This window comes from Cryptotermes secundus, unplaced genomic scaffold, assembly GCF_002891405.2.
Source record: "Cryptotermes secundus unplaced genomic scaffold, Csec_1.0 scaffold462, whole genome shotgun sequence".
In the NCBI taxonomy this organism is placed as follows: Eukaryota; Metazoa; Arthropoda; class Insecta; order Blattodea; family Kalotermitidae; genus Cryptotermes; species Cryptotermes secundus.
In genome coordinates, this window is record NW_019724744.1 from 1,471,034 (window position 1) to 1,486,241 (window position 15,208).

At 34.5% G+C, this 15,208-nt stretch overlaps 3 protein-coding genes across 4 annotated transcripts in view; 1 reads left to right on the forward strand and 2 right to left on the reverse strand.

Moving 5' to 3' along the window:
- On the reverse strand, positions 1 to 7,046 carry LOC111862861 (GPALPP motifs-containing protein 1). Its single transcript, XM_023848626.1, has 5 exons — positions 6,740 to 7,046; positions 4,534 to 5,249; positions 3,005 to 3,187; positions 1,670 to 1,822; positions 1 to 1,023 (listed from the first exon to the last, which is right to left on the reverse strand). Exons 1-5 carry the CDS (start codon positions 6,852 to 6,854, stop codon positions 865 to 867), a joined length of 1,326 nt encoding a protein of 441 aa, XP_023704394.1. The 5' UTR covers positions 6,855 to 7,046; the 3' UTR covers positions 1 to 864.
- LOC111862862 (phosphatidate cytidylyltransferase, mitochondrial) lies at positions 5,239 to 6,832 on the reverse strand. The gene has a single exon (XM_023848628.1). The coding sequence runs from the start codon at positions 6,599 to 6,601 to the stop codon at positions 5,597 to 5,599; it is 1,005 nt and encodes a 334-aa protein (XP_023704396.1). The 5' UTR covers positions 6,602 to 6,832; the 3' UTR covers positions 5,239 to 5,596.
- Positions 6,901 to 15,208, forward strand: part of LOC111862863 (COP9 signalosome complex subunit 6) — a 25,833-nt gene continuing 17,525 nt past the window's right edge. The window contains exons 1-2 of one of the 2 annotated variants that reach the window (XM_033750812.1): positions 6,901 to 7,010; positions 10,663 to 10,718. In XM_033750812.1, the coding sequence (XP_033606703.1) occupies positions 6,997 to 7,010; positions 10,663 to 10,718 (70 nt within the window). In that variant the 5' untranslated portion in view covers positions 6,901 to 6,996. Of the gene's footprint in view, positions 7,011 to 7,474; positions 7,652 to 10,662; positions 10,719 to 15,208 lie in introns of those variants that run through there. The other variant, XM_033750811.1, reaches the window with a different exon arrangement.

Here is a 15,208-nt window from a genome sequence, read left to right on the forward strand (position 1 = left end):
TCTAGACCTATCAACAATTTATGATTTGCAACTGAAAAGAATGACAGGAATGTTGTGGACATCATCATCATACATGCTTACATCATATATGTAAGAACAGGAGAAACTGTTATTTTGGCTTCATAACTTTTTATCATTTTTTAAAGTGAAACCATAAAGTCAGACAATTCACATTATGATAATCACATTTCATAAAGACAAATATACAGTGAAACCTCATTTCACACTACTAAAGGGACCTTATAAAATTGAGGAAAGGGTGAAATAATGGAAATGGTGAAACATACAGAGAAATGTAGGCTGCTTTATACTGTAACTTTGGACAGCATTTTGAAATATATTATTTGAGCACAATAACAACGGAAATATAAATATACTAACATACATTCCATGTAATTTCTTTAAGTGGTCAAACAGATGTTTCTTTCTCTCTTGAGCTCACAGTCTCTGTCATTCTCATGTCAGGTCAAAAAACTTTCATGTGAAGGCATGCCTGTTTTACTGGGACAAACTCTTACATGAAATGGCTCAGGATTTCTTGAATTTCCCAAAGAACATAGTAAATGTAGAATTGGGTATTTTTCCATTGTCAGAACTATAAGAATGCAATGTAAATTTGGGGAAAAATGTAAATCTGAGTGAAAGAAAAACTTGTTAAAATTTAAGATTGTTCTTATGGGTAACCTGGATGGGACTAAATGAAAAAAAGGCATAAAATCTTAAAGAACGTAACATCAGATTGCATAAAATAAAAGATTCATTGTAATTCACTTCTCTGGCTTGTGATGGTAGGTACATGTGTACTGCTTTGCGGGAAAGATCTCAGTATCCACAGCTGTGTCTTTTTCACATAATAACCGTCACTCATAAGAATTTACTTCGGCCACTTGAGAACCGGTCATTCAACAGCTGAGCTTTCTTGAAGATCGCCTTCTTCTGGCCTTCATCAAATCTATTGGCCTGAAGGTCAATATTGCGATCAAATGGCCGTCTCTCTTCAGACTTGCCTTCTTCTTTCTCCTTCTGTAAATTTAAAATGACCAACAAGGATCAGTCTCGCTGGATTGTTCAGGCTCCGAGGTTCGAACAACAATTAGTAAGTCCGTCTTTGTACTGTCTGCCTCTTCTTCCTACACATTTGTGGCATGCCAGTAAAATCTCAGCTTTCATATATCCTTTGTAGGTAGTGCAACTGATTCATTTAACATTGAGACATTTTGTCTAGAATGTTATATAGGTTTAGTTCTTGTCTGATTGATTGGTTTGTTCTGTTCTCCTATAACCTGCAACAGCCCCCATGAGTAGGAGCCTCAGTTCTGCTATCCTGTTGTTCACTTAAGATCTAACCCTTTGTTCCAGAGAACAGAGCACTGTGGGAATGACCATTACTTTATAGAACTTTCATGGAGTTTTTTATCTTGCTGTTACCCAGTGTGCTCCTAATTGTGGTGCACATACATTGGAAATTATTTAATTTCTAATTAAAATCATTAAGATAATTAAGATTTATACTATTCCCCATGTACTTATACACACTGATTTGTTCACCTGGCCTATCATTAAGGGCAATTTAGACTCTTATGTAAACATATAAAACAAAATATAAAATCATTAGTTCAAAAACTAACCTAAGTGACAAACATGCCTCTGCCTTTATATCACTGTGTACCTTTTTCTTCCTCTTCAGCTCCTTCTGGTGTGCCTCCAACAGGGACTCCTGTCTCTTCTTTCCAGAGTGCTTCTCTACAAGATGTTGCATCACCTTATTTCGCTCTTCAGTTGCTGTCTGTTCCAGGTCATCAACAGCACTAGACCTGACCCCCTTGAAACAAATTATGCAGTTGATAAAAAGAATACAAACTTTATCTCATTCAATTTTACTTCATAGCAGACACATTTAAGCCTTCTATGCCATTGTTAGTGTTCACTATGTAAGTGGCTATCAAGCAGCCTTATATTTCCTTCTCCTTCCCCTTTCAGCATTGTTTCTATTTCATATGGGTCAACGCAGAAAAAGTCTTAAGGATCTTTGTCTCCAGGTTCTTTCGTTTTTGATGTCTTGCCATCTCCTTCCACTCTTCCTCCTGTCTTCCAGTACTGGGCTAAACCATCTTGTTCTGGGTCACTTCATGCATCTTTCCTTTAATTTCTAATACTACTGCACTCCATGGTGTCCTACTTCGATCCAGTCCTTTAACATGGCCACTGAGCTGGATGGTGTAGTGGTAACACCCTAGACATGTAATTGGGAAGTGCTTGGTTTGAATTTGAACTGGGATACGGGCTGTAATGATTGAGAATTTTGTGGTTTTATTCAGACACTCCAGCAAATATCAGGACAGTAATTCATTTAGGCTAAAACTTCTTCCTTTGAGGTTCTTTCCAATTTATTATTCACCAATCACCCAATCATCTAGCACTATATATTATAGATAATGACAGTGATGTAAAGATAAAAAGAAAATTACATGACAAAACCACTGAAATCATTTATATTTGAATGCTATCAGCAAATTTTGAATTCTGACTTTTCTAAAAAATGTTATTTATAATTCTATTACTTTCATCTTCCTTCAAGTACTTCTCCAAAATTTCATTTCCATTGCTGGGATTTCTCTTTTGTTAATGTTTTTCTGCTATGAAACTGTCGTTGGAACTGTAGCATATCACAACAGCCCAATAAGCATAAATTTAAGTATATTATACGACTCAGTGACAGTTACTTGCATAGTGAACACAGATGGCAGATAATATGAAAAACTGAAATTCGTCTGCTGAGCAATTATATGCAATAAATGTGATAAAGGTAGATGACTTCTAATGCAGTAAAGCAAATAACAATGAAACTGTTTTGGTTAAAATTATATGTATATATATATATATGACTAGAAAATCAGAAAGTGATTCTGAAATATTTCACACACATTTGAATATCAGCAACCAATGTCTTTCTTTAACTCACAATTATGAACACTGAGTGACAGAGAGAGAGAGAGAGACATACTGGTGACAGTTTCTTCTGGAGACGATCAGCAGGTGTGTCTGTCCACACGGAACGATCACCTAGTTCTGGCTTAGCCCTAGCTCGAAACTGTCTTGGCCCCAATCCAAAGTCAGCTTCTCGATCAGGTGGTAATTCTAACATCCAACTTTCACGTTTCATTGTTCCAGAGCTATGACTATTACCCTGGTAAACATATTGCAAATTGGAATGTGAGGTTCTCAAAGCATTGATTATGTACAGTCTTCTAGCATGTGCTGCAGTGCAGTATGCAGGAAGTCTTGATGTTCTAGACCAAACACACTGACTCCATTTTTGGGGTCCACACCCATATGATTCTGGCTCCTCATAAGTATGCTTTCCTGACAACTCAACCCACAATCTGTCAATTTATTGAATGTCAGTGATAAACTGTGTCTGAAACATTTTAGAGGGTGCATAATCATCATTAGAAAGTTGCTAGATCCTATTTTCAACGCTTGATGGGAACCAAACACACCGCCATGCTAGAGTTACCAATGGACACACTAGACTTTTCTTCCATAACATTTGCTACTGACATACCCCCTAAAATGTTTTAGACAGGCAGTAACTAGGTACCTGAGGCCAAATGAACATTTTTCAATATACATCTTTCACCTTATCTTACTGAAGTGAACCTGAAAACCTTCAGCAGTATTTTGGACATATGCATACAGGCTCCCAAGATGTAACTATGAGAGAAATTAAATGCATGTTAAAAATCTGTTTAAAACTCATGATCTGAATTATCATGTTAAATTGAAATATTATCTATGAACTATCTTCAGAGAAAACTCAAACTGCAGTGAAACCTCACTAATCTGGAATTTGCAATAATTCTGAAAACAAGTTTTAATAAACACGTTATGACCTTGATGATCACACTGCTACGATCACCAATATGAAAAAGAACGGCACAAACAAGGGACACAAAACATGGTCTCAATAACACTAGTATGTAGGCTACCTAAAGTGTTTTCTCAATGATACTAAGTACTACCTAAAATGTTTTTAAGATTGATACAAAAACTTACATTTTTACATTTTATGATATGGAATTGTAAGTTTCAAAACAAAGTTGTATTGTCTAAAAAAAGACACATGGAGTCCATTTTATAACTTCCTTGAACATATTTTCAGTAGCACTTGTACAATTCAGGCTTTCTCTAATTTGGATGAGGGTTCGCTCCCAATTAGTCCGAATTGGTGAGGTTTTACTGGAGTTTGTTACACATCTTAAATACCTGTGGACAGAAGTCACTAATTAAAATAACGGCCTTCCAGGACATAAAACTCACAATAGTGATACCACCACGAGAACCTCAAATCTCACAAAATGTGCTAGTCATTATTGGTACTCATACTAACAAGCAATTTATCACAGACTGGATGGGATTTTCAGTGTCTATATGACAATGCTGTCTGCCCTAAAGCACTCAGTACCATGATTAAAACAGAGACACTATGTAGGGTGAAGGTCTTGAATGAAGGATGATGTATCCTAAACTTACCTCTCCCACTAATTTTCTCTTCATCCTTAGTGCCCTGTCATCAAATTGATCCTGACAATAAGTACCACTGCTGGCTCCTTCAGGAGCAGGCATAGGTCCGAAAACATCACTTTCACTGTCAGAATTCGCTTCATCTACAGACTCTTCAAATTTCACCCCAGGAGGCAGATGTGGTCCCAATATTCCTCGTGCAGTTAGAACATTACTGGATCGATTTAAATCCACCCTTAAACCTGGAGGCAATGCAGGGCCATACATTTCATCTCGTGGATCAATACTGGAAGCTTCCTCATCTGCATCACAATTCGGTACCGAGTTGTCAATGTTTTCATCGTTTTCTTTTGAAAGGGGCAGAATGGAAGTCATGTCACTACTCCATGATTCAAGATTTCCCATTTTTGCTCCCTCTTTAAGATGAGGGGGTAATGCTGGACCTATTGAGGCACCTGCATCAGAACATTGTGCACGTAGGTGGGGTAGCAATGAGGGACCAATTTCAGGAGCTTGGACAGTTCCTTCCTCTGCAAGGTCTGCCACAGGACAGTCTACTCTCTGGATTAACCCTGGTGGTAATGAAGGACCAATAACAGTGTCACTTTCCCCTTCTTGTCCCATCTGACTCTCATTTGATTTCAACATTACACAACTTTCACCAGATTCCACTTCCCTCTGTAGATGAGGAAAGGTTGGCCCAATAAAGTTAGACATCTTTGACACTAGAATGATACAAACACAAACTATAAATATTAACACCTTTATTTCAACTACTTATTCTTACAAATACTAGATTTACTTATTTAATAAACTGTCCACAGATATCAAGAACACATCTAATAATTTTAAAAAGTTTAAGGTTGTATTAAGGCATTTCTTGAACACTCATACATTTTATACTGTGGATGAATAACTAAATAGATAACTTTTATTATTGTTGTATTCACTGTATTGTCTAGTTGTGTAGTAACTATGTATGTATTCTATGCTCTATATTATTTTATGACATGCTCTATATACATCTTTGGATCTCTTGAACTTGCAATAAATACAAATACACTAAATGCTACTATGACTTAATCATTTTCACAATCTTCTTTCCACCATACTGAAAAGATTTAACTATGCCAGCAGTAAGAATTCCCTTCAGACTCTGACGAATACTTGAAGGCCAGACAATATTCTTGATGCATTCCAACAGGGACAAGCCACAATCTGGATCATATGCAATAGCTCTGAGAGCATCTTCTGTGTCCTGACGAAGTCCACTGTCTCGGTTCCAGAGGCGAACCATTGCCCTCTGAGGGGCTCTTGGAAGCTGGTACAAGTGGTGGATACATGATTCAGGACTGGTATCTTGTGAACACAACCCAGATTCCTTTGACATTTCTAAGAAGTTAGACAAGGTCTTTATAACTGGATAATACAATTCCCTAAATGCTTCCATCTGTGGCTCAACAATTTTTTGCACTTTTTCTTTGTCCTCACCAAATATCATGCGGAAATCACCAGCATAAGAAAGGGTGCTGATAGTGGTGTACAACTCACACTCACTGAAACTTTCAGGTAGCATCAATAATGCAGTGTGCACGGCACTATGGAGGTTCAACTGAAGTGCAGTGCGAAGCTCAGAGTTACTAGTTTTGCGAATAACTTCTACTGGTTTATGAAGTCGACCTGCTAAATACAGATCACTCCAATCTAACAGATCAGTTACAAGGGCTGATCGCGAAACAACACCGTATTTTATTGTCACCCCTTCTTCTTTTATAGGAACTAGAGTGTTGAAATACACCTTAGCAGCCCAATTCTGCACACGGGCCACAACGTTATGACCTAACCAACACAATGATGAATAATGATGTGGATTACGACTAATATTTTCTTTGTGCCATGCAACTGGATCTTCAACTGTGAAAATCATATCTATCATATTCTTGGTAATATCGGAGCCTGATTGTCTGAACACTCCAGATCCATATGCAAAGCAAAATGAAAAATGTTGTGGAAATGTAGAATGCAATATCTTGCTGCAAAGAGATTGACAACTAACAACGCCTTTACTTCCTGCCATAGTTCCCGCTTACTATTACTATATGCATAGACTAATAAAATTAAGACATTTGCAGGATGTATTTTTAGCAACTCATTTGCTATTCAGAAATCAGCAAATTCAAATAATCCGGACTGTCGTGTTTAACCTCTCACATACGTTTAACTCCACAGCTCAGTCGCCGAATTAAATATTTTATCCGATCGATGTCGATTACTGATAACGCTGATAACACTGGTGGTGGAGCGCCATTTACATCGATGTCTGCTGTCATCTATGAGCAGCGTCCACACTGATCTCAGTTTTATTCCGATCACAATATGTATTCGTATCAAATATGATTAGACCGATTAGACCAACTATAGACGATTACAGAGCTTTACAGAAATTATACATCCCTAAACGAAACAGAGGTGATGCCTGTGTTCAGGTAGATTTTTGCGCTTGGAAATAATTGCAAATAGTTCACAACCTACGGCTTATTCTCTGTTGGATGCTAAGTTTTGATTTTGATTTGCCTTCGATATAAATCGAGAAATATTTACGCACGAAGTTAGATTTTCATGTCGAACTTGTTATTTGTACGTATATGTATATATAAATCTCGCGCCAACCACATTGCGTGGAATTGGAAATGTACAGAATTCTCTCAAGTAAAAACATTTATGTGGTTATGACATTCTCTTTGAATTATTTCAGTCCTCCGTGTAGTACATAAGTATGTCGTTAAATCATATTTATAATAACTGCATGGAAGTAAGTCTTTGTATTTGTGATATGACATGCTCTGTGTACTCTTGTTTAACCCAAAGGGATCTGTAAAATGTAAAGAAACTAGATTTATTGATTGATTGATTGATTTACGCGGCCTTAGAATAATGATATTGATAGCTAATGTAATGTTCTCAGCAGATTGGTTCCCTTCTTGATGGCCTGGTATTCTCGATCTCTCTCTAAGCGGCCTACGTAGACGTCCCTCCATCTCATGATGTCCTTTCTATCCCATCCAACATGGTGTCTTGATTCCTTTAAGCAGAAGAGAACTGCGCAGTATACCTTCATAGCATGCTGGTATAAGCTCAACAAGTCACTTATTCTTGAATTATCTGGTAATATTGATGTTAACTAGGATTTATCCCCAAACAAGAAGAATTCATCTATACTATAAAAACAATGTTCAAGTAGAAATGTTTTCAAAGTCTTTTTAAATTTGTATAGTGCTGGTATGTCCTTTATATATTGCGGCAAGTGGTTTAAAAGACGAAGTCCAATATTATTGAAGTTGTTTTTACACAGACTCGTCCTACATGGAACTATGAATAAGTTGTCTTTTTTTCTTGTATTGTGTGAGTGTACTGCTGAATTAGTGATGAAAACATTCAAGTTGGATTTCATGTAAACTAATATTTCATATATATACAGACTTGGTAGAGGTAATATATGTAACAATTTAAAATATTGTTTGCAGCTGGTTGTTTTTTGTATTTGCATTATAGTTCTAATAGCTCTCTTTTGTATCTTAAAGATCAATTTTGCATTCGCTGAATTGCCCCAGAATATCAATCCATATGATAGCAGGGATTGAAAATACGCATAGTATAAAGCAAGAACAGTCTCTAATCCTGATACTTTTTTGACTATTCGCAAGCCAAAACATATTTTACATAACTTACTTGCTAGTGTTTGAGTATGTGTGGACCAGCTTAATTTTTTGTCTAACGACATTCCCAAAAATTTGGTATGTTCTGTATAATTGATGACTTTATCATATAGTTTTATTGGTGGGCATTCTGGCTGTATTTTTTGTGGTTGGTGAAAGGATATTGCTATCGTTTTTTCTTTATTAATAATTAATCTGTTACTTTCAAACCATTCTGTGAGTTTATTTATTAATGCGTTTATTTTCCTTTGGACAACATTAACACTATTTCCTGATATAAAAATACTTATATCATCGGCAAAAAACGTTAGTTTTCCTTGTTCAATACCTGCTTCTAGATCATTAATATATAGCAAAAATAAAATTGGTCCAAGAACAGAACCTTGTGGGACTCCATGTCTTACGGGTCTACTCTGAGATAGATAGTTAATGCTTACATTCGCTTCTCTACATCTATATGTGATTTCCACTTTCTGTTCTCTTCTTTCTAGATATGTTTGAAACCATTTTAGTGCAACCCCTCGTATTCCCATTCTTGTCATCTTTCTTAGCAATATGTCATGATTAACTAGGTCAAACGCTTTTGACAGATCCAGAAATAACCCTATACTTACTTCTTTCTCATCTAGCGATTTATAGACCCCTTCTATGAACTCTGCAATTGCTGTTTTTGTTGTTTTTCCTTTGCAAAACCCATGCTGTTTGTTACTAATTAAACTGTGGTTATTTAAAAAGGATAAAAGTCTTTTATGCATAATTTTTTCAATTATTTTTGAAAAAACAGAAATTAGTGATACTGGTCTATAATTCGCAACATCCGTTTCGCTTCCTTTCTTATACAAGGGTTTCACTTTTGCCATTTTTAGCTGGTCAGGGAAGTATCCGGTTGAGAGTGACTGATTTATTGTATATGTTAAGGCAGATATTATCTTGGGATAACATTTTTTGATGATATACTCTGGGATGTCATCTATACCTGTTGATTTTTTGTTACCAAGTCTTTTGATTATGCCAACCACTTCCTCTTCAGTAGTTGGGATTAAGAACATACTGTTGTTGTTATACTTTACTGCATTGTCATTAGCTTCTTTGTTTGTATATAATGATTTGTCGTTTAAGATTTTGTGTGCAATGCTAGTATAATATTCATTGAAAACATTTGCTATAATTTTTGGATCCTGTGTATTTCCTCCTTCAGTGTTTATTTCAATATTTTTATTTTTTTTCCGACTGCCTAGCTCCTCCTTTATTAGGTCCCACATAGCCTTTGGTTTATTTCCGGAAGTTCTTATTTGTATGTTATTAGATAATTTTTTTGCTTCACTGATCACTTTGTTATAAATTTTCTTGTACTGACCATAGTATTTTTTAAATTCTTCTGATATATTCCCTTCTTTCATTAGCCTATTAAGAAATCGAAGTCTATTTCCTGATACCCTTATACCTGAGGTAATCCATTTGTTTTCATGCTGTTTACTTTTTACCCATTTTTTTGGTATTGCTATTTCATAATAATACTGAAAAGTATCTAGAAATTCATTATATGCATTGTTCGCTGATTTTTGTTTAAAAACAAGCTCCCAAGTCTCTTTGTCTAGTAGATAATTTAGATATTGAACATTTTCTTCACTATAAGTTCTGACCATTCTATATTCTCTCTCTGCCCTGGCTTGCCTTTTTTGATTCTTATTCTCTTGCTGCATCTGTACTTGTAATATCTGTGCGCTATGGTCAGAAAATCCTGTTTCAATAACCTCAAATTTATATTCCCATAAACCCTTGTTTAATATTATTTGATCTATGGCCGTTTGACTTCTGGAACTGATTCTCGTTGGAACATCCACTATTGCTTCCAAGCCGTATGAATTTATCATTGTCTGTAGTTGTAAGTTTACCCTGTTTCCTAAGAAATCTATATTGAAGTCACCTACCATAATAATTTTCTTATCTTTATTTAGTAACTCATTTATTATTATATCCATAGTTTCAATAAATATATTGATGTTACTGTTAGGAGTTCTGTATACACACATAATAACTGTATTGGATTGAGTGAGTTCAATTATACTAGTCTCAAAATGTTCTTCTCGTGTATAGTGTTCAAACAATTTACAAGGTTTTGCTTCTAGATTTTCTTTGACATAGATGCATGAGCCTCCATGTCGTTTATTTTTCCTGCAAAATTTTGAAACCAGGGAGTAGTTTACAAAATTATAGTAATCTATTTCCTTTTCATCTAACCAATGTTCAGTGATGCATAGTATATCTAACTCTAGTGTTTTATCAGTTAGTAACACATCGATATTTAGTTTTTTGTTTTTTAGACTTTGCACGTTTTGATGAAATATTTGAATATTAGTATTGTATTTATTATTAGAACTGTACCATGACTGTATTACAGTTTTTGTATTGCTTCTTCCAGTACAAAGTGGAATGCAGAAAGATATGCTCTGCCTTGGAGTGATACTCAACCCACAGGTAGAAAGAATTAAAATTCTTCAACTTTCCCAGGGATGTAGGATGGTATGTTTTCATTCATGATGTAATGGCTTCATTATGTGGTGCTTAATCGTTATCACTTCTGTTACAATTGTGATAATGGAATTCCTATGGAAGTGATCACATTGATTCAGTTTCCTAACTAAAAGTAGTCGATAACAGCACTATTAAATGTACTTATAGATTGAAGAAGGTCTTTAGAGTCCATGAAGCCCACTTTCCTATTACATATTTCTAGCCCTAAAATTTTTTTGTTGTTAATATATTTAAATATTGTAAATTTATAATCCAACCAAAAAATGAAGTTCAGTCTTATGTCTGCATTAAATTTCTTAGACATGACACCACTATTCAGTACCTTCATCATGTTTGTAATATTTACTCATGAATTATTGTTGGCTTTAGAGACGATATGTTCTACTCTTACAGGGCTGTGATGTGGGTGTGAAAAGTTGGGATATCATGCACTGTTGATTCTGCTAGAATGCTGCACAATAAATATTTGTGCAGGGGACATTTCTTGGAAAGTGATTTCACTGAGGCTGAAAGGTTACACCTGAACAGAGTGGCAGTTCCGTGTGGCCCAGATTCATTTCATTATGAACCCCTTCCTTGAATCGCTTGCCTTCAGTTTAATTCCTGAATATGATATTCATGTCCTGCCTCCCACCAGAACTTACTGCAAGACATTGGTGTCCTCCACTGTAATACCAATTCCTGTCCATGCAGACAGTCCTACTTCCTTTAAAATGACTGCAGTCCTACCGTGTCCTATATCATGTACAATGATCTACAGTGATGAAATCAATCAATCAGTCATCACAAACAGGTTTAGTCTGTGTTATTCCATTCTCAGTTACATTTGTAAACATGAGTATATTTCAGATTAATAAGGTTCCTTATATTACTTCATTATTTTATTACTTTGATTACACTATTCCATTCAGTATTAAACTTACAAACATGTAAATTTACAATATTATATTTAAGCATCCTGTTGCACTCCATACGATAAATGATATAATGATACAAATTCCGTCCCAAGGGCAACAATATATTATGTGTCCTTGATCTTGTTCCTCTACACTACATGTTTTGGCCTCAGACGGCCATCATCAGGTGTATAACAGTCACGTTGCTGTCACACTGCACCCAGCCCAAAATTTAACATTTAAAACACTTTCCTTGTTATTATCAACATCTACTTTGTTGATATCTGTCTGGTTTGTAGATTATTTTACACACGTTAATTTTGACGTACCTGTAGTAGCACTATAAAATCTTTAGTTCTAATTTTAAAATCCTTTAAAATTTTTCTCTAAATTTTAAATTTAAAATTGTTAGGGTTACTCGCCCTATGTCTAAAGTGCTGCAGCGGCTAGTTCTTGTTTCCACACTGTGTAGGTGTTATCCTGTGTAGTCTTCCTGTGTGCGTGCCGCTGCTATTCTTTACTACGCGTGTTGTCAGATGTACTGTGTGACACAGTTATTTTTATCACCTTTCTTATATATAGGAGTAACAATCGAATATTTCACTCTTCTTGGAAAAACACCTGTAGATAATGACTTATTTATAATACAACATAATGGAGAGCTAATAAAGGGTGCACAAATTTTCAATAATTTTATGGGTATTTCATCGTAACCACAAGTGTTTTTCCAGGGAAGGTTTTTTATAATTTCTTCAGTTTCACCTGTAGAAGTATTGTGAAATATATTTCATATTTATTTTATTTTGCATTCATACTGTTACAACTGCAACACTTGAACAAGTCATCTCACCAAATACATCATTGTCAAAAGCTCCACAATCCAAGAATGTATCAGACTAAAAACAAAACTGTACTTGCCCTACAACATCACTAAGAATTTTAAAAATATAACAATAACTACTACAATTCCCTTCTCTTTTTTTGCTAATTGAGAAACCTTGCTATGCTTCCTCATGTCCCCGTTGAAGAAACTCATTCAATGTATAGAAAGGACGATCAAATAAAAATAATTTTAATTTATGTTTAAATTCATTACATCCCTTTGACTTTTTAACTTCCAAAGGAAGTATATTATATAATTTAATGCCCACATTAATAACACTTTTCTTAAAAACTGATGTGTTATATTGTTGTACATGCAGATCATCTTTCCTCCTAGTATTATACTTGTATAAATCAGTATTTCTCCTAGTGTATATATTATATCTCTTAAAATAACACAACACCTCTATGATGTACAAGGACATAATAGTTAAAATCTTCAATTCTTTAAATAAAGGTCTGCATGACACTCTGTTATTTACACCTTTCATGAAACGAAGCATCCTCTTTTGTATTTTAAAGACTTTAATACTTTCATTTTCTCCTCCCCAAAAAATCAACCCATAACTTACCAACGATTGAAATTTGGCAAAGTATATATTCCTGAGTATATGTAAACTTACCTCATCTTTCAAAGATTTAATAATATAACATACCTTATTCAATTTTGAACACAAGGACTGAATATGTACACTCCATTTGAGATTTTGAGTTATATTAATACCTAAAAATCTAAACTGAGATGTATACTTAATTTTTATATTATTAAAAATAATATCTGGCCCTGAGATGTCATGCGGTTTCTTTAACTGGAATAACATAGCTTTAGTCTTATCATTATTTATAATCATATTGTTTTTTGAAAACCAAGATTCCAGTTGGATCATAATTCTCTTTATTTTATCTTGAAGGATGCTTTTATCTTTATCAATAACCAATATATTGGTATCATCTGCAAAGAGAACAACCTCTCCATTTGTTATATGTTGGGGTAAATCATATATGTATAAAAGAAACAAAAGCGGGCCCAATGTAGACCCTTGCGGTATTCCAAATTTTGTATTCCTCCTTATCGATCTAAACCGATTTCTCGAATACCTATTATCATGAGATGTTATTTCAACATACTGAGAACGCATTTTCAGATAGGATTTTAACCAATCATTAATTTTTCCTCTTATTCCATAATGATCAAGTTTTTCTAGCAGAATATCATGATCTATAACATCATACGCTTTTGAAAGATCGAAAAATATACCAACTGCAGTTAACCTCCTATCCAGAGCTTCCTGTATATTACCAATAAATGTCTGACACGCCGATATAGTCGACTTATTTTTTTGAAACCCATACTGATTTACCGTTAAAATCTTAAATTTACTAATAAAAGATACCAGTCTATTATACACTATTTTTTCTAAGATTTTAGAGAATATTGATATAACCGACATAGGTCTATAGTTACTAATTTCTTGTCTATTACCCTTCTTAAAGACCGGTCTAATTTTAGCTATTTTAAAAAAATCAGGAAATACCCCTTGATTTATAGATTCATTAAATATAAACCTAAGAGGTTTTTTATACATGTAATACATGCTTCTACTAACAAATCAGGGACTTCATCTACTCCTGAAGAGGCTTTTCCTTTTAATTTAGATATTATTGAGACTATTTCTTCTTCAGAAGTTGGAAAAAAATACATAGACGCTGAATTGTCTACTACGACTTTTTGTACTGATCTTCCACTACCTTTACTCCTATTCTTTTCCACTAGTTCTTCTACCTTGTCAATAAAATACGAATTCAATGTATCTGCCACCTTCTGCAGGTGATATATCATCTTTGAATTAATTTGTAACCAAATATCCTCATTAGTTTTCCCTGATTTTCCCATTTTTTTATTAATAATTTGCCACATCACTTTATTCACTTTATTTGGGTTAGCAGCATTTACTATCTGTCTGTCATTATGTCTTTTTTTAGCTTCTGAAATAACACGTTTATAAATTTTATGATATCTATTAATATACCCCAGCACATTCCTTGAAAGTGACATCCTTTGTTTCAATTTATTTAAAAACCGCATTTTTGACAGGAAACCTTTATTCCTCCGGATATCCATGCATTATTCTTGTTGTTTTTCTTTATTATTAGTTTCACAGGAAATACTCTATTAAAATGATATAAAAACTTATTTACAAATAATTTATAAAGTTCATTTACATTCTTCTCCATATAAATTTCCTCCCATGATTCATTATTTAAGATATCTATGAACTTATCTACATTCTCTTTAGAGTATTTTCTTTGCAAGACCTTTTTTACATCAACCTTACATAAGTCTACATACACCTTTAGAATCTGAGCCAAATGGTCTGAAAAACCCAAGTCTACAACCTTTGTATCATTCTCATTAAACTGTCTATTAATAACCATTAAATCTATTAAGGATTCCGAACAACTTGTAACTCTTGTAAGATTTGAGGCTTTCACGGCGGTGACTATGAAGAAAGCAGTCTTCTGGGATTTGGCACCGTGTATATGTGGTGTTAACCGACGTTTCGGAGGAACGTATCGCCCCCATCTTCAGGGTAGAAGAAAAAGTATAAGAATTCTGCAAGCGACAACACCGTGAGAAACGGTAAAGCAGACAGC

Coding starts and splice junctions, on each gene's coding strand:
- LOC111862861 (XM_023848626.1), bottom strand. CDS start 6,854: ATGACAGCAGACATCGATGTAAATGGCGCTCCACCACCAGTGTTATCA. Junction 5,250..6,739: donor ACTGAGCTGTGGAGTTAAAC/GTATGTGAGAGG, acceptor GTATCATTCTAG/TGTCAAAGATGTCTAACTTT. Junction 3,188..4,533: donor AGAGAAAATTAGTGGGAGAG/GTAAGTTTAGGA, acceptor TATGTTTACCAG/GGTAATAGTCATAGCTCTGG.
- LOC111862862 (XM_023848628.1), bottom strand. CDS start 6,601: ATGGCAGGAAGTAAAGGCGTTGTTAGTTGTCAATCTCTTTGCAGCAAG.